Source organism: Schistocerca piceifrons, chromosome 7 (genome assembly GCF_021461385.2).
Source record: "Schistocerca piceifrons isolate TAMUIC-IGC-003096 chromosome 7, iqSchPice1.1, whole genome shotgun sequence".
Taxonomy (NCBI): domain Eukaryota; kingdom Metazoa; phylum Arthropoda; class Insecta; order Orthoptera; family Acrididae; genus Schistocerca; species Schistocerca piceifrons.
The window spans coordinates 124,650,043-124,670,802 of record NC_060144.1 but is presented as its reverse complement, the minus strand read 5'-3'; the positions used below and the strand labels follow the sequence as shown (position 1 = coordinate 124,670,802).

At 43.4% G+C, this 20,760-nt stretch overlaps 1 protein-coding gene across 1 annotated transcript in view; it reads right to left on the bottom strand.

Annotated features, from left to right (window-relative positions):
- The window catches only part of LOC124805498 (protein O-mannosyl-transferase TMTC2-like), a 941,575-nt gene that overhangs the window by 584,886 nt on the left and 335,929 nt on the right, over nucleotides 1-20,760 (bottom strand). The window contains exon 4 of the mRNA XM_047266062.1: nucleotides 10,783-10,960. Coding sequence (XP_047122018.1) covers nucleotides 10,783-10,960 — 178 coding nt within the window. The remainder of the gene's footprint in view (nucleotides 1-10,782; nucleotides 10,961-20,760) is intronic.

Here is a 20,760-nt window from a genome sequence, read left to right as displayed (position 1 = left end):
CTCTACTGTGTAAAGTTAAGGAGCAGTTCAGAGACGATGATTGATTGTATTAGCCGCGAAATGCACCCCGTCATAAAGCAGCATCTGAGGTAATGGTATGTGGACAATAACATTTCTGAAATTGAATGGCCTGCACAGGCCCCGACTGAACTTAATGGAACATCTCTGGGTGAGTTAGAACGCCGAATTCCCTCCGAACGCCAGCGTCCAACATCACTACCTTCTCTGGTTTCCACTCTTGGGAAGAATCGGATGCCATTCGGCCACAGACATTCAGACAATTCATTGAGTCTGTTCCCAACGGTATTCAAGCCGTCACAAAGGTGAAGGGTAGGTACAACTCATATTAAGGTTCACTAATAGCTGTTCTACTAATAGGTGTCCAGACACCTTTGATTAGATAGTGTAAATATTTTATTCCTATATAAATATAGCTCGGAGGGATCAGAAGTCATGTTTTGTTTAGTATTTTTCCAATTAACATTCTTACCTGTTAAAATTTCAAGCGGGAGCAGACAAACATGCAACAAATATCAAACAGCCATGAAGTGTTCTACATGCTTGGATATGAAAATGATGTATCATTTTGGCGTAACCTCACAAAGCGTGCAGGAGAAATGTCATTTACATTCTGTACATATGGAAAGATTATGCATCGGGTTTCTCTTTCAGAAAACGCATTTGAATCTATTTTGTTTATGACAAAAACAACATCTGTCAGAATTCAAGCTCGACTACACCGGCACTATCAAGAGCACAGTTTATCGTACCGTAATACTGCAATTCCTGTTGGTCAGGATCCCACAAATCCCATTTCAAGATGGAATGAAAGATATAAGTTTATAGGCGTCCACTCCCAGAGTCAATTTTAATTAAATGATTTTAGGTATTAGACCGCCTTATCATGAAACACTAAAACAACTGCAATGCCGATGTCTCCATTGCCTTGGGAGTGATATTATTCAGAGCGACTAACTGTTGGATTATGCTCATGAACGTCCTTTATATATTGTCATATTTCGGTCGTCAGCTGGAAGAAAAGTGTGCCTACTGTGTTACAGCGTCTGCACAAACACTTCACACGAAAGGCTACTCGGAGACGCAAATAAGACGCGCTCTGCACCCGAGCAGGTAGAAGAAAGAAAACAGTTCAGAAGAAGAAATGGAGTGCCTGCCGTTCCTACTGTACGCAGGCCCACAGATCGTCAAAATTGCCAGGATATCTACATCTACATCCATACTCGGCGATTCACCTGACGGTGTGTGGCGGAAGGTACTCTGAGTTCCTCTATCGGTTCTCCCTTCTATTCCAGTCTGGTATTGTTCGTGGAAAGAAAGATTGTCGGTATGCCTCTGCGTGGGCTCTAATCTCTCTGATTTTATCCTCATGGTCTCTTCGCGAGATATACGTAGGAGGGAGCAATATACTGCTTGACTCCTCGGTGAAGGTATGTTCTCGAAACTTCAACAAAAGCCCGAACCTAGCTACTGAGCGTCTCTGTTGCAGAGTGTTCCACTGGAGTTTATCCGTCATCCCCGTAACGCTTTCGCGATTACTAAATGTTCCTGTAACGAAGCGCGCTGCTCTCCGTTGGATCTTCTCTACCTCTTCTATCAATCCTATCTGGTACGGATCCCACACCGGTGAGCTGTATTCAAGCAGTGGGCGAACGAGTGTACCGTAACCTACTTCCTTTGTTTTCGGATTGCATTCCCTTAGGATTCTTCCATTGAATCTCAGTCTGGCATCTGCTTTACCAAGGATTAATTTTGTATGGTCATTCCATTTTAAATCACTCCTAATGCCTACTCCCAGATAATTTATGAAATTAACTGCTTCCAGTTGCTGACCTGCTATATTGTAGCTAAATGACAAAGGATCTTTCTCTCTATGTACTCGCAACACATTGCACTTCTCTACATTGAGATTCAATTGCCATTCCCTGCACCATGCAGATCCTCCTGCATTTTAGTCCAATTTTCCATTGTTACAACCTCTCGATATACTACAGCATCATCCGCAAAAAGCCTCAGTGACCTTCCGATGTTATCCACAAGGTCATTTATGTATACTGTGAATAGCAACGGTCCTACGGCATTCCCCTGCGACACACCTGAAATCACTCTTACTTCGGAAGATAATGGAGAAGTAGGACATAAAAAACCATTTACTATTCAGTAGTTGCAATCAAGTATATGCTTGGATCAGTCAAAGCCCAACTAAGGCTAAGGGCACCTGATGTCCTCAACATCAGTTCTGAGTGTGGCACGGACTACATCGGCCAGACCCAGTGATGCATCTCGCAGCGCTGTTGAAATCATGTGAGGAGCGTTCGACTCGGCCAAGTCGTTACATATTCAATGGGAGAGGACACAGTGAACGAAGGACACGTTCTTGTTTCTGGACAGACGAAGGTGCTGTACCACGCCAACTGGTTGGGGGATTGGATCATCAGAGAGGCAGTGAAAGTAAGAGTACGTGACGATTTTGTCAACCGGGACAGCGTTTCCAGCTGAGCTCCGCATGGGGTGTGTCGTTAGCATAGGGGGTCCGTTCCATTTTTGTTAAATAAACGGCACGTTTTATAAAGTTTAGAAGAAAACCTGGGACAATAAAAAGACACAAATTATATGTGGAAAACTGATGGGCATAGAAGTTCAGATAAAAGTATTCGTTGTTGCATTTGTGGACAACCATCAGGTGTATAATGGTATGACGACAGTGAAAATTAGTGCCGGATGGGAGTCGAACACGGATCTCTTACCGTGAGCAGTCGCCTTATCATTAGGTAAGAGCCTACGGAATATCAAACCAGCTGTATGGCTGGATTGAAGAGGTTATAGCAAACAGAACACAGCATGCTGTTCTAAATGGAGAGACGTCTACATGGTAATGTACATGTGCGTCAGTGAAAAAGACCCATAAAAAGGTGTTAGCATGTGGACGTAATGTGCGGTTCCAGTCTCTTCTGTACCTAAGGTCCATCACCGTTCCCTTTGGATCCCTACGTAATTCGGTGCTCTCAGATACACACGATCGAACAACGGAGGAGTGGTACTCAAGCGTCAACTTTAGGTTACAATATCTCCGGATGTAATTAACATTTTACAATGCAACAAACGGCACTGATTACGTATTTGTTTATATGTTCAGATGTACTAACAAAACTAACGGGGTTCCATTTAAAAAAACGTAGGTTTGTGTTAAAAAACATACTTCCGTGCATTTTTTTATGGTTTGTATTAACCAATTACACTAGCCCCTCTTCTCACGTTCTGTCTGTGGAATCGATTCGTCAGTATTTGATGTGGTTTACGAAATATATCCAGCGGTAACGTTAGGTGACTCACCCTGTATATATATATATATATATATATATATATATATATATATATATATATATATATATATATATATATATATAATTGATCTAGTAGATAGTCTCGGAAGTTCCATGCCGCTTTTCGCGGATGATGCTGTAGTATACAGAGAAGTTGCAGCATTAGAAGATTGCAGCAAAGTGCAGGAAGATCTGCAGCTGATAGGCACTTTGTGCAGGGAGTGGCAACTGACCCTTAACATAGAAAAATGTAAGGTATTGCGAATACATAGAAAGAAGGATCCTTTATTGTACGATTATATGATAGCGGAAAAAACACTGGTAGCAGTTACTTCTGTAAAATATATGGGAGTATGCGTGTGGAACGATTTGAAGTGGAATGATCATATAAAATTAATTGTTGGTAAGGCGGGTGCCAGGTTGAGATTCATTGGGAGAGTCCTTAGAAAATATAGTCCACCAACAAAGGAAGTGGCTTACAAAACACTCGTTCGACCTATACTTCAGTATTGCTCATCAGTGTGGGATCCGTACCTGGTCGGGTTGACAGCGGAGATAGAGGAGACCCAAAGAAGAGCGGCGCGCTTCGTCACAGGGTTGTTTGGTAAGCGTGATAGCGTTACGGAGATGTTTAGCAAACTCAAGTGGCAGACTCTGCGAGAGAGGCGCTCTACATCGCGGTGTAGCTTGCCGTCCAGGTTTCGAGAGGGTCCGTTTCTGGATGAGGTATCGAATATATCGCTTCCCCCTACTTATACCTCCCGAGGACATCACGAATGTAAAATTAGAAAGATTCGAGCGCGCACGGAGGCTTTCCGGCAGTCGTTCTTCCCGCGAACCATACGCGACTGGAACAGGAAAGGGAGGTAATGACAGTGGCACGTAAAGTGCCCTCCGCCACACACCGTTGGGTGGCTTGCGGAGTATAAATGTAGATGTAGGCTACCCGAGCATGACTCTCGGCCAGAACCAAACATCCATATGTCGTCAACGGCATGTCTACAATCTGCTCTCTTACATCCATTATGAATATTCCCGTACAGGGGAGGAGGCATTTTAGAGTACGAGTGCAGGTTGTAGACCCATGGTTTCATTCTGGCCTTGAGTCGCTCTCTGTTAATAAAATCCTAAGGCGACCGCTCACGATAAGAAGGGAATCCCGGCTCGAGTCCCGGTTCAAAAATGGTTCAAATGGCTCTGAGCACTATGGAACTTAACTTCTGAGGTCATCAGTCCCCTAGAACTTAGAACTACTTAAACCTAACTAACCTAAGGACATCACACACATCCGTGCCCGAGGCAGGATTCCAACCTGCGACCGTAGTGGTCTCGCGGCTCCAGACTGTAGCGCCTAGAACCGCACGGCCACTCCTGCCGGCACTCCCGGTCCGGCATGAATTTTCACTGTCGTCATTCCATTATACAGCTGATGGTTGTCTATATCCGTAACTACGAATACATTTCATGCATTTCATAACGTCTCTAGTCGCTGCAGTGCCTGTTCCTTCAGATATGGGTGATGTCTGAAGGAACATTGCGTTGTTCGTCTGAACAACACAGACAGTGCAATATCGCATAGAAGTTTAGCTTTGCATTGCGAACTCAGATGATCCGAAATAACTTTTTAAGATTATTCTGTTGCACGATCACCATGCTTTTCACTTTTACGTATTTTATTAATATGTGCATTTTCGTTTGAACACTCACGTGATATTTCTCCATCTTAACATGCTGTACGGTGTGCAAATCATACTTTACTTTTGGACATGGTGGAAGGTCTGACATGGGTCAATGTACGATTTGTACAAAGTACATTCTACAGTTTCTCCATTATCAGTGGTAACAGTAAACTCTCTGTTACCTTGCTGTAAAAATACACTTTCGTTTTGGATGATCAAACAGTGAGTATGAATCGTCATTACCAACAGTGTAAAACATTAATAATAATTTCAAAAAAAGATTGTAAAGAAAGTTGTACAAGTGGCACTTCCTAGCGTACATAATTGCGCAATGGGCATTACATTGCAAATCAAACATTCAGTAGCGTAAAATACAGGGTGATTCAAAAAGAATACCACAACTTTAAAAATGTGTATTTAATGAAAGAAACATAATATAACCTTCTGTTATACATCATTACAAAGAGTATTTAAAAAGGTTTTTTTTTTCACTCAAAAACAAGTTCAGAGATGTTCAATATGGCCCCCTCCAGACACTCGAGCAATATCAACCCGATACTCCAACTCGTTCCACACTCTCTGTAGCATATCAGGCGTAACAGTTTGGATAGCTGGTGTTATTTCTCGTTTAGAATCATCAATGGTGGCTGGGAGAGGTGGCTGAAACACCATATCCTTAACATACCCCCATAAGAAAAAATCGCAGGGGGTAAGATCAGGGCTTCTTGGAGGCCAGTGATGAAGTGCTCTGTCACGGGCTGTTATCAGCTGCAGACAGTGCTTGAACCAATTTCAGACGATAAGGTTTCATAACTAACCTTTTTCGTAGGACTCTCCATACAGTTGACTGTGGAATTTGCAGCTCTCTGCTAGCTCTGCGAGTCGATTTTCCTGGGCTGCGAAAAAATGCTTGCTGGATGCGTGCTACATTTTCATCACTCGTTCTCGGCCGTCCAGAACTTTTCCCTTTGCACAAACACCCAATCTCTGTAAACTGTTTATACCAACGTTTAATACACCACCTATCAGGAGGTTTAACACCATACTTCGTTCGAAATGCACGCTGAACAACTGTCGTCGATTCACTTCTGCCATACTCAATAACACAAAAAGCTTTCTGTTGAGCTGTCGCCATCTTAGCATCAACTGACGCTGACGCCTAGTCAACAGCGCCTCAAGCGAACAAATGTACAACTAAATGAAACTTTATAGCTCCCTTAATTCGACGACAGATAGTGCTTAGCTCTGCCTTTTGTCGTTGCAGAGTTTTAAATTCCTAAAGTTGTGGTATTATTTTAGAATCACCCTGTGTTTAGGACAAGCAGAATCACGAAAACGTGGGGCATCTGAGCGTCCCCAAAGAAACTTTCGGGACAGCGGGATATTTTGAGAAAGAAATAGGATGTCCCGGAAAAAACGGGACGAATGGACAGCCAACGTTAAAAAAATACTTCTTAAACCCGTTAATGTAAAAGCTGTGGAGGAAGTTGGCGGAATAGACAGGCAGCACCAGATCTCGACGCCCGGGACCTCCTCCATCCAGTCGCATACCTCTCCCCAATTGCACCACCGATCACGATATTTCTACTGGAGGAATGCCTTTGGCACAGCAGTTGGGCTGCTGCTGTACACTGAAGTGGCAAAAGTCATGGGGTAGCGGTATGCACACATACACTACTGGCCATTAAAATTGCTACACCAAGAAGAAATGCAGATCATAAACGGACATTCATTGGACAAATATATTATGCTAGAACTGACATTTGATCACATTTTCACGCAATTTGGGTGCATAGATCCTGAGAAATCAGTAACCAGAACAAACACCTCTGGCAGTAATAACGGCCTTGATACGCCTGGGCATTGAGTCAGACAGGAGCTTGGATGGCGTGTACAGGTACAGCTGCCCATGCAGCTTCAACACGATACCACAGTTCATGAAGAGTAGTGACTGGCGTATTGTGACGAGCCAGTTGATCGGCCACCATTGACGAGACGTTTTCAGCTGGTGAGAGATCTGTATCCAGAAATGCCCGTACAGGGCCTGCAACATGCGGTCGTGCATTATCCTGCTGAAATGTAGGGTTTCGCAGGGGTCGAATGAAGGGTAGAGCCACGGGTCGTAACACATCTGAAATGTAACGTCCACTGTTCAAAGTGGCGAAAGTGCGAACAAGAGGTGACCGAGAAGTGTAACCATTGACACCCCATACCATCACGCCGGGTGATACGCCAGTATGACGATGACGAATACACGTTTCCAATGTGCGTTCACCGCGATGTCGCCAAACACGGATGCGACCATCATGATTCTGTAAACAGAACCTGGATTCATCCGAAAAAATGACGTTTTGGCATTCGTGCACCCAGGTTCGTCGTTGAGCACACCATCGCAGGCGCTCCTGCCTGTGATGCAGCTTCAATGGTAACCGCAGCCATGGTCTCCGAGCTGATAGTCCATGCTGCTGCAAATGTCATCGAACTGTTGGTGCAGATGGTTGTTGTCTTGCAAACGTCCCCATCTGTTGACTCAGGAATCGATATGTGGCTGCACGATCCGTTACAGCCATGCGGATAAGATGCCTGCCATCTCGACTGCTAGTGATACGAGGCCGTTGGGATCCAGCACGGCGTTCCGTATTACCCCCCTGAACCCACCGATTCCATATTCTGCTAACGGTCATTGGATTTTGACCAACGCGAGCAGGAATGTCGCGATACGATAAACCGCAATCACGATAGGCTACAATCCGTCCTTTATCAAAGTCGGAAACGTGACGGTACGCATTTCCCCTCCTTACACGAAGCATCACAACAAAATTTCACCAGGAAACGCCGGTCAACTGCTGTTTGTGTATGAGAAATCGGTTGGAAACTTTCCTCATGTCAGCACGTTGTAGGTGTCGCCACCAGTGCCAACCTTGTGTGAATGCTCTGAAAAGCTAGTTATTTGAACATCACAGCATCTTCTTTCTGTCGGTTAAATTTCGCGTCTGTAACTCGTCATCCTCGTGGTGTACCAATTTTAATGGCCAGCAGTGTACAAACGGCGGCAGTATCGCGGGCACAAGATATAAAGGGGTGTTCATTGCCAGAGGTGTTAATTGTACTTAGGTGATTCATGTGACAAAGTGTCGAAGTGATTATGGCCGCACGACAGGAAATAGCAGTTGGAGCTACGTCCGTGGCACACTCCATTTCGGAAATCCTTAGAGGATTCAGTATTCCGACATTCACAGTGGTAAGAGCGTGCCGAGAATACAACATTTCAGGTTCTACCTCTCACTACACAACGCAGTGGACGACTGCCTTCACTTAACGACTGAGAGCAGAGGCGGACGAATCCGTTAGGAGTGTGCGGCGAAATTTGGCATTGACGGGCTCTGGCAGCAGACGACCGACGGGAGTGCCTTTGCTAGCACCACAACATCGCCTGCAGCGCCTCTCTTGGGCTCATAAACACACCTGTTGGACCCTAGACGCCTGGAAAACCGTGGCCTGGACCGATGAGTCTCGATTTCAGTTGGTTAGAGCTGACGGTAGGTTTCGAGTGTGGCGCGGACAGCACGAAGCCCTGCACCCAAGTTGTCAAGAAGGGACCGTGCAGGATGTTGGTGGATCTATATTGGCTTGGGCTGAGTTTACATTGAATATACTGAGTCCTGCGGTGGAGCGGAAGCGATTGTTGACTGTAAATGTTTATCTTCGGCTACCTGGACCATTTGCAGACCTGATTGTTGACTGTAAACGGTTATCTTCGGCAAGCTGATCCATTTGCAGCCCTTGATGGACTCCATGTGCAGCCCTCGATGGACTCCATGTTCCCAAACAACGGTGGAATTTTTATGGATGAAGATGCGCCATGTGACCGGGCCGTAGTTGTTCGAAATTGCTTTGCAGAACATTGTGGGTGATCAAAGCAAATGATTTGGCCACCCAGATCGCCCTACATTAATTCCGTCGAATATTTATGGGATATAATCGTGTACAAAATCCTGCACGGGCACGCTTATGCAATTATAGACCACTTTAGATGCAGCCTTGGGAGAGCCAGTGCTGACAAACCTCTACCATCTGGTGAGCAAGATGTATGAGAGATGCGAAATACCCTCAGGCTTCAAGAAGAATATAATAATTCCAATCCCAAAGAAAGCAGGTCTTGACAGATATGATAATTACCGAACTATCAGTTAAAAAAGTCACAGCTGCAAAATACTAACGCGAATTCTTTACAGACGAATAGAAAAACTGGTAGAAGCCGACCTCGGGGAAGATCAGTTTGGATTCCGTAGAAATATTGGAACACGTGAGGTAATGACCCTACGAGATATCTTAGAAAATAATAAAGGAAAAGCAAACCAACGTTTCTAGCATTCGTAGACTTGGAGAAAGCCTTTGACAATGTTGACTGGAATACTCTCTTTCAAATTCTGAAGGTGGCACGGGTAAAATACAGGGAGCGAATTGCTATTTACAATTTGTACAGAAACCAGATTGCAGTTACAAGAGTCGAGGGACATGAAAGGGAAGCAGTGGTTGGGAAGGGAGTGAGACAGGGTTGTAGCTTGTCCCTGGTGGTATTCAATCTGTATATTGAGCAAGCAGTAAAGGAAACAAAAGAACAATTCGGAGTAGGTATTACAATCCATGGAGAAGAAATAAAAACTTGAGGTTCGCCGATGACATTGTAATTCTGTCAGAGACAGCACAGGACCTAGAAGAGCAGCTGAACGGAATGGACAGTGTCATGAAATGAGGATATACGATGAACATCAACAAAAGCAAAACGAGGATAATGGAATGTAGTCGAATTAAGTCGGGTGACGCTGAGGGAATTAGATTAGGAAATGAGACACTTAAATTACTGAGTTTTGCTATTTGGGGAGCAAAATGACTGATGATGGTCGAAGTAGAGAGGATATAAAATGTAGACTGGCAATGGCAAGGAAAGCGTTTCTGAAGAAGAGAAATTTATTAACATCGGGTATAGATTTAAGTGTGAGGAAGTCGTTTCTGAAAGTATTTGTATGGAGTGTAGCCATGTATGGAAGTGAAACATGGATGATAAATAGTTTGGACAAGAAGAGAATAGAAGCTTTCGAAATGTGGTGCTACAGAAGAATGCTGAAGATTACGTGGGTAGATCACATAACTAATGAGGAGATATTGAATAGAATTGGTGAGAAGAGAAATTTGTGGCACAACCTGACTACAAGAAGGGATCGGTAGGTAGGGCATATTCTGAGGCATCAAGGGATCACCAATTTAGTACCGGAGGGCAGCGTGGATGGCAAAAATCGTAGACTGAGACCAAGAGATGACTACACTAAGCAGATTCAGAAGGATGTAGGTTGCAGTAGGTACTGGGAGATGAAGAAGCTTGCACAGGATAGAGTAGCATGGAGAGCTGCATCAAACCAGTCTCAGGACTGGAGACCACAACAACAACAACAACAACATGGACGCAGCAAGGCTCAATATTTCTGCAGGGGACTCCTAGCGACTTGTTGAGCCCATGCGACGTCGAAGAGCTGCCCGCCGGGCAAAAGGATGTTCGACACGACATGAGGGGAGTATCCCATGAATTTCACCGCCTCAGTGTAGAGGACCGAACTGTACATGAACGCAACACTTCCCCCGTAGGTGACACGTAGGAATGAATGCGACAACACGACGCCAAGACTCGGGTGATACCGAGAGAACATTTCGCCGATCGCAAAGACACTCTTGTCTTAAGTGCGGTCTAGTGGTTCAGCACTGACCTGGTGGAGCTGCGCGCCTGCGGCGGCAATGCGCCTCGTGCAGCAGCAGCGCCAGCAGCAGCAGCAGGGCGGCGCCTTCGTCGGCGCGTCCCACCAGACCCGCCACGGCCTCCGTGTGCACCGGGTGGGCCGCGAACAGCAGGCCCGCCGCCCACGGCGCCGCCCCGTCGCCGGGACCCTGCCGGCACACCGACCACACAAACACACGTCACGCACTGCAAGCAGAGCGGCGAGTAGTCGTACACTATAGGCAGCCAGCATGCACATCAAGCTCGCTCGCAGTGGTGTTCTTAAACTCTCGCTTGGGCATCGCTTTATAAAGAGTCCCTTGGAACTGGAAATAGTTGTGTGTGAGGCATGTCTGTGTGGCCAGTCTCAAGTCGTTCAGTTCTACAGACTTCACATTAGACTTGTGCATCAGCTTTGTCAGAATATCAATGCATTCAATTCTGACAAAGCTGATGCACATGTCTAATGTCAATCCTGTAGAACAGAATGACTTGCGACTGGCCACACAGACATGCCTCACACAGAACTATTTCCAGTTCAAAGGGACTCTTTATAAAAAATTAGATGGCTTAGCTATGGGTTCCCCTCTTAGTCCACTGTGGGCTGAAATATTTATGGATCATTTTGAACAAAATATTCTAAAAACAGTACCTTTGAGTGCAAACATCAAATACTGGCTGAGATATGTAGATGATGTCCTGGGTATGTGGACTGGTACTACAAGACAACTCAACACATTCTTGAAAAACCTAAGCAGTCAACATAAAAATATCCAGTTCACTATGGAGATTGGCAACAAATCCATAAACTTCTTAGATCTCACCATTGACATAAGTACACACACACACACACACACACACACACACACACACACACACACACACACACACGTTGTTTCAAAATTTACAGAAAAACAACAACTACAGACACAGTAATACCTTCCTGCTCACAACACCCCATAGCTCACAAACATGCAGCTTTCCAGTCCGTCTCATATCTATCCCCATGTTCAGAGAGGATTTTAAAGCAGAGTTAGATACAATAAAATTTATTGCCACAGCCAGTGGCTACAATCTAGTTCTTATTGGCCACATCTTGCACAGGAAACAAAAACGGAAAATTATACCCCTCCTCTATGCCCCACCTCCTTCCCCATCCACTGTCTGCCGGCCGGAGTGGCCGAGCGGTTCTAGGCGCATCAGTTGCAACCGCTACGGTTGCAGGTTCGAATCCTGCCTCGGGCATGGATGTGTGTGATGTCCTTATGTTAGTTAGGTTTAAGTAGTTCTAAGTTCTAGGGGACTGATGACCTCAGCTGTTAAGTCCCATAGTGCTCAGAGCCATTTGAACCATCCACTCTCTGCAAGAAATGGTGTACACTACCATTTCTAGGTCAGGTATTACAGATTGTAGCCAAAACACTGAAATTCTGCGAGTATAGGCTTTCCTACTATGTCAGGAACACGACAGCCCAGTGTGTTTTTAATAGCAAAGACAAGATCCAGTTATTAGCCAACAGTGTGATATACAAAATCACCTGTTTTGATTGTGACAAATTTTACATTGGTCAGTCAGGCAGAGACATATCAACTAGGCTGGCTGAACATGAACGCAGCTGGAGGTTGCAGAATTCAGACTCTGCATTTGCTGAGCATGTACTGAGTGAGGGTGACAACTACCAGCCAGTGTCCCATGTACTTTAATTACCAAACAAAGGCCGTAAACTCAACCTGCTGGAAGCCCTGGAAATTAACAAACATCTTGCTCACAGTCCAGATCTCATCGTAAATGACCAGATACAGTTCAACACTTCCCCTCTCCTAAACTTCATATAATCATCTTTGTTGTTCGTTACTTACCAGACTCTCTCTTCCTACATATTCCCATTTTCCTGTATGCATTAAGTTGTTTTGTTTTGTCGAAGTTGTCTTTGGATTCCACACAGACTGTAGTCTCAATAGTTAAGGCTTTCTTTTAACTGGTACTTGTATTACTGTCCATGTTTAACACCCATTGTAGTTGTCTCATCAAATACTGTTCATGTTTTACTTTGCTCATTTATTTAATGAAAACTGTTACATGGCCACTGCTTTGATTATAATGTTAATTTTAAAATGCGGTACCACCACACTCTCAAACTGTAGGTTTCCTCAAACACCTCCATTTTCCTGCATTTTTTTATTTCTGTTGATCTTATTGATATTGCTTAAGTTTCTTATGTATTCTGTATTTACACTGATAATTGTCTCTTCTTTTAATTGGTTGTGTATCACTCTCCATGTTTCATACCTCCTAATGCAGCCTTGTCTAGTATTAACTTTATTTTATTTTTTTAGTTTTGTTTATTAATAGAAACTGTTATGTAGGCATGCTATTCCTATTTTGTGCTAAAGTTTTTCCTGTCTACTCCATTGTTATTAATGGACTGTTCAGTTTTTACTTTTTCATTGCAAAGATGTTACTTACTGTATGTTTCTATTTCAGTCTAGATGTGTTACTTCTCTTCCAATGTTGTTTGCTAACATTTAACTTCCTTGGTGATAATGTTCAGTAAATACTCAGTAAATGTCTGAAGATGGCCGAAAACCGGTTAATAATAAAAGTAATATTGTAGAACAAAAGCAAACTGGAGCTTTTCATTTATTATAATGTTGTACTATCAAGAACCGACGGAAGATTCTGTTAATATAATATTATTGAATAATTTTTTTGAGAAACTCAAGGCTACTGAAGGTATGTTTGCGCAATGCTAGTTGTAATATTTTGTAAAAAGGAAGTCCCATTTGAACGTTTGTAAAATCACTTCATTACCAACAGTAAATATTTGAAGATTCGTTTTCAGAATATAATTAATTTTTGCCAGCAATATTGCATTACTGATTATAATCCATCCAAAAAACCATAAACGTAAAACTTTGCAAAATTTTATTGTTGTCAAGAAAAAGTTTATGTATTACGTAACTTCAGTCAAATTAATTAAAGAATAACGTCAGCTTTGCTATTAAGTAATAACGTCAGCTTTGGTAATAAATACAGCCACTTATTATGACAGCCCATCAGCAGCTAATATAGTATAGTAAAACGGAATAAGTATATTCATGTCGCAGTTCGATGTAGCAGTCAGATGGCGATCCAGTAATAGTAAAAAAAGGTAAGGAACAATTTTGGGTTATTGCAGGTAACGACTGACGGCCACGACGACGACACATTCTATGTTTCGTCAAAATAATCATAAAATCACTTTTAATAAGCAACATTTAAATTTGTATGCGAAGATTGAGAAAGAGAATTTATTTCAAAGGGAAGATCTCATTTGTCATTATTAAGCAAGAGATAGAAATCCTAAGGGAAGGTTTCATAGGTTATTCTAGAAGGGCAGGTTGGGTAACAAAAGAGATATAGAGGAGACGGGAAAGTTTCACCCATTTGCGGCCCACGTGATGGCTGGAATGATTCCACATCGTCTTTGATCCTCTTATATACTTTCCTTACTGTGTCAAGACCCTGCAACGCCACCAGGCTACATCCAACGCCGCACTGGGCAGTAGTTATAATGTTCTGGCTTATCAGTGTATAACTATTGCTTGCAGCCACTATCTCGGACTAAAATTAACTCTTTCTATCGAATACAACCCCTTATCTTTTTGTATTACCACTTCAAAATAATGAAGCAAATTTTTTCGAAACTAAAGCGCAAGAAAAAAGTAAAGACGATAGTATTACACCTATTACTTCCATAATTATCCCAAACTCAAACTTAGTGTACAGTTCCTACGGTAAATAAGGAACAGTATTCAAATATTCGATGAAATCAAAGGTAAGCTTTTTCTAAAGCTCTTACCATAATTTCTTTTACGTTCTAGGTTCCGCATTAACTTATTTTTAAATCGAGATCTGGTGATACTACCGAACATTCACCCGCGACGAAGCTGTTTAGCTTTATATGGAACCGAGATAAATAAAATGATCGGGGAAGGACGCCACTGTTCAGAAACTATAAGAAAATAAAATGTAAACATGAAGTCGGACATTTGTAAATAATAGATTTCAGCTATCAGTCGTCCTTTGGAATTTTTATTGGCAGATCTAGATTTCCACTAGAAACTAGACATTCTCAGTGTACTATCATCTTTGGTCAATGCATTTCATGCCTGTTGGTCGGGCTTTGTCCACAGTTCATTGAATACTGAGTACTGGATTTATGCGGATACAGATCAGCGTGTAATGGTTTTCTGTACACACTGTTTCCTGGTTTGCCATCTGGTTCTTGTTTCACTAGGATGTCAAGAAATGGGAGGTCCCACTTCAAAATGTGTGTGTGGCCAAACTTCTGAGGTCATCCATCCCTAGACTTACACACTACCAAAACAAAAATTAATCTAAGAACAACACACACACACACCCATGCCCGACGGAGGACCCGAACCTCCAGCGGGAGAGGCCACGGAAACCATGACATGGCTAAAAAAAATGGTTCTGAGCACTATGGGACTTAACTTCTAAGGTCATCAGTCCCCTAGAACTTAGAACTTATTAAATCTAACTAACCTAAAGACACCACACACATCAATGCCCGAGGCAGGATTCGAACCTGCGACCATATCGGTCGCGCGGTTCCACACTGTAGCGCCTAGAACCGCTCAGCCTCCCCGGCCGGATGATATGGCTCCTCAAACCGCGCGTCCACTCCGCGCGTCTGTTCCACTTCCATAGTAAACGGTATTTTGGTGTCCAGTGAATTCAGTTGATTGAGAAATTCACTTAAAGTGTTACGTCCATGTGACTAGACGACATACAAGTCATCCATAAAACGATAAAAACAAGTCATTTTTTGTTGGAATTGTTCTAGCACCTTTTCCTCGAAATAATTTGTGGTGTCACCGCCAGACACCACACTTGCTAGGTGGTAGCCTTTAAATCGGCCGCGGTCCATTAGTATACGTCGGATCCGCGTGTCGCCACTGTCAGTGATAGCAGACCGAGCGCCACCACACGGCAGGTCTAGAGAGACGTACTAGCACTCGCCCCAGTTGTACAGCCGACGTTCATAGCAATGGTTCACTGACAAATACGCTCTCATTTGCCGAGACGATAGTTAGCATAGCCTTCAGCTACATTTGCTACGACCTAGCAAGGCGCCGTATTCAATTGATAATTAATATTATGTGAAGCATGTATCATCAAGAGCGATGTTCTACAAATGTGGATTAAAGTTAAGTATTACAGCAACTGCGTCCATTTTCTAAGTTCTCATTTCCTTTTACTGTTCCAGACCTCACGCCAATCTGCGTGAGCTTAACGCGTGCCTTTCGGCTTCCTCTCGTTGTGACTTGGCTGTCGTGCTAAGTCACAACATAATTCGCCACAACTAGCGACAGGGGACATCCCATGGCAACGCAGTCTCTCTGTTCATAACAATTTCCACTGAACAGGAGGTACATTGAAGTAAGCACAATCTCGAAGAGTGCTGACAGGTTGGGGTCAAATTTCCTGATGAATGGTTCCGTGGAGTCCGTCATTGTTGCCCCAGTGAAGAGGCATACTTCATTGAGACCCATCAAAACGTCACTATCATTGACTCAAAGTTCTTGTACTTGAATGGAGTTGCGGATTTGATATTCGCATTTCCCCACAGAGGGTGTTAAGAAGGCAGTCAGTCGTTTGGCCAAGCCGTATGTTGCTGCTCCTGTATTGCTAACTATGGCACGCAGTGGAAAATTTACTTTGTGGCAATAAGAGGCGAGAGGTGGAAGGGGTAACGGGCAGCATATCAAGGAAGCCGACTGGAGCGGAGCAGCAGTCATCAGGGACCACCTCACGATAGAAACACGTCTGTTTGCTGAAACATCGGAGAATAATTACGATGTGACTCTACCAGACACCAGAGAATACTGGAAGTTAGGAATACGACAAGAAAACATCAGGTCACATAGGGAGACAGAGTATAAGTAGGCTGTTTAGGTTTTTATGTTGGTAACGCCACGTAGCGCTCTGTATGAAAATCACTGACTGTGCTGTGTACAGTCTGCAGCTGGCTTGCATTGTTGGAATATTTGCTGCTGTAGTGTTGGGCAGTTGGATGTGATCAGCGCGTAGCGTTGCGCAGTTGGAGGTGAGCCGCCAGCAATGGTGGATGTGGGGAGAGAGATGGCAGGGTTTAGAGAGCGGACGATCTGGACGCGTGTCCGTCAGAAAAACGAAATTTGTAAGACTGGATGCCATGAACTGGTATATATATTATGACTTTTGAACACTATTAAGGTAAATACATTGTTTGTTTTCTATCATAATCTTTCATTTGCTAAGTATGCCTATCGGTAGTTAATGCCTTCAGTAGTTAGAATCTTTTATTTAGCTGGCAGTATTGGCGCTCGCTGTATTGGAGTAGTTCGAGTAACGAAGATTTCTGTGAGGTAAGTGAATCATGAAAGGTAAAGGTTATTGTTAGTCAGGGACACTCTTTTGTAGGGATTATTGACAGTCAGATTGCGTTGCGCTTAAAAAAAAATTGTGTGGCAGTTTAGTGCTGATCAGAAAGAGAGAAATGTCTGAGTACGTTCAGATTTGCTCAGCTGTTTGAAAATCAAATAACGTAAGAGGTTTACCAGCACAGTAACTCATAAATTTTTCTAAGGGGATGTTTCAAGAGGTTTAAAAGTAATGTAACAGTTCTGTTGAATTTTTATACAATATTTTTACCTTAAATGAATCAAATATGGCGCAATATTGTTGAAGGGTGTAAAGATAGACACCTTCGAGTTTTTATGCAGATAATAAAAACCTAGTAGCTTCACCGAGATGTTCAGACGAGGAGCTTGTCATTCGCAGAAAACCAGAGAGCCAAATTCAGACAGATACCTGTTACATTACATTGAAGCGCCAAAGAAACTTATGTGGGCAGGAGTATTCAAATACAGAGATAAATAAACAGTCAGAATATGGCACTACTGTCGGCAACACCTATATAAGACAACAAGTGTCTGGCGCAGTTGTTAGATCGATTATTGCTGCTATAATGGCAGGTTATCAAGATTGCGACAGGGCGGTAAATATAAAGAGGTGCGGTTGAGGCGTTCTCACACGAAATGTGCATATACAAATGTTGGTTAAAATTTTTATCGCAAATTTTGGCTCTCACGTAAGTCTCAGGGGATGATTTCAACACTTAGTGCATCAGTACACTTCCACACCCGTGCATTTGTTATAGTTTTTGAATTAATTATTCACCCAGACATAAGTACAATTTATGGTAGGGAACAAGAACTAGGCGATTATTATACAAAAATCAGTTTTTCACGATACAGTTCAATCACTATTTATTGGCGTTGTGCTTTTCTTTCACACAATGAAATTAGCACTGGTGAGACGGTTTAAAGTTTTACTTTAATAATAATTTGACTCCGAGCCCCCAATAGCAGTAATGTAGGTTGCTATAAACTAAAATTACTGAATCAATTCGAACAGAACAACAAGTCCCAACGTCCTTTTTGTTCCAACAGTTTTGGCGCGAAATCACAGTTCGACACACGTTCAATTACGACGATGTATACCTCGTAAATCGCACTCACACAAATGATCGTAGCACTTCCAGTTCACCAAATATATGCTTGCACACTTGCACTCTTAAACAATGCTCTTTGTCGAAATAAATCGGCGCGAAAAAGAATTCTCAAGCGACCACATGGGCCACCCTCAAGTGGGGCTTGCTCGCCACCCACCCTCCAAAACGACGGACCAACGACTGACCTCTGGCCAAGATGGCTGCTCGCTTATATAGGCTCGGATGTCCAACCGCCTGTTATTTAAGTACCAGTCTCACCAGTTAAGATTACAAATTTTGATACATACATCCCTCGGCAGAAATAAATACGCCATCGTAACCGCGCTAAAAAGTACATTTTACCAACATTAATTTCTAGGATCATTCTATCGCCCGTAAATCAAGTTTTAGTTTTTGCAAAATTTCGCCACTTAGCGCATATTTGTTAGTTGACATCTGTGCTCCAAAGTTTTACCACAGAACTGCATATAGCACCGTTTTTAGACGTAAACTATAGCGATCTATACATTGCGCTGCTCAAAATCTTCATATCTATAATAATTAATTAATTATGGGCGAAAAATATTAATAATAATTTGCAAACAATGAAAACTATTGCAAGTTAAGTACATAGTATAACTTAACTAGTTTAAAATAGGTGCGATGCTACCCAAAATATTATATAGTGCCGTTCTTTACGTCATGAATTTTCTGTTGAATTTTATAAACAATTTTCCCTCAAACTTTGTTTATTGCTCTTTACGGGCTTAATTATATATGAATCTTAACATATGACTACGGCACTCGATCCGCTATGACGAAACGTTTTTAATGGGTGCTCACTCATCCCTGTAAGTTTTTATTTACTATTTTTATTAATCTTTCAGTGTTCGTGATATTAACCGATTCTGAGGTTACTATAACTTTTGCGTCACTTGACTTGAAATAAAGATCAATTTTCAGAAGGTTTATATTGCTGACCACAAACCACCGCCGCATCGCTTTTCACCGTAAGTTACATAGTTTTCGCGTAATGCTCGAAAAACCAAACACTGCCCCAAGCTGCAGGCCACGTGGCCGCCCGGCGACCGTTGCAAATCTCGAATCGCGCTCCATGTAGCGCGCTCGCTCTCCACAAAGTAATCCTTGCGTACTACAAATATTCATCTAGTAACAGGTGTTTGTACCGTCACAAGATTTAAGTGAGTTTCAACGTTGTGATATAGTCGGTGCACGAGCCATGGGACACAGCATCTCCGAGGTTGCAATGAAGTGGGGATTTTCCCGTACGACCATTTCACGAGTGTACCGTGAATAACGGGAATCCGGTAAAACATCAAATCTCCGACATCGCTGCAGACGTAAAAATGCATGAACAGGACCAACGACGGCTGAGGAGAATCGTTCAACTAACAGAAGTGCAATCCTTCCGCAAATTGCTGCAGATTTCAATGTTGGGACACCAACAAGTGTCAGCTAGCGAACCATTCAACGAAACATCATTTGATATGGGCCTTCGGAGCCGAAGGCCCACCCCTGTACCCTTGATGACTGCATGACACAAAGTTTTACGTCTCGCCTGGGCCCCTCAACACCGACATTGGACTGTTGATGACTGGTAACATGTTGCCTGGTTGGACGAGTCTCGTTTCAAAATGTATCGAGGGAATGGACGTGTAAGAGCTGGTGTAGGCTCTGTAATGGTGTGGGGCTTGTGCAGTTGGAGTGATATGGGACTCCTGCTACGTCTAGTTACGACGTATATAAGCACCCTATCTGATCACCAACATTCATTTATATCCGTTGTGCATTCCGACAGACTTGGGCAATTGCAGCAGGACAATGCGACACCCCCACAGGGGCAGAACTGCTACAGAGTGGTTCCACGAGCACACTTCGGAGTTTAAACACTTCCGCTGGCCACCAAACTCCCCAGGCGGCTGGAGTGGCCGTGCGGTTCTAGGCGCTACAGTCTGGAACCGAGCGACCGCTACGGTCGCAGGTTCGAATCCTGCCTCGGGCATGGATGCGTGTGATGTTCTTAGAATAGTTTAATTAGTTCTAAGTTCTAGGCGACTGATGACCTCAGAAGTTAAGTCGCGTAGTGCTCAGAGCCATTTGAGGTAGCCAAACTCCCCAGACATGAACATTATTGGCTCAAATGGCTCTGAGCACTATGGGACTCAACTGCTGAGGTCATTAGTCCCCTAGAACTTAGAACTAGTTAAACCGAACTAACCTAAGGACATCACAAACATCCATGCCCGAGGCAGGATTCGAACCTGCGACCGTAGCGGTCTTGCGGTTCCAGGCTGCAGCGCCTTTAACCGCACGGCCACTTCGGCCGGCCATGAACATTATTGAGCATGTCTGGGGTGCCGTGGAACATGCTGTCCAGAAGTGATCTCCACTCCTTCGTACTCTTACGG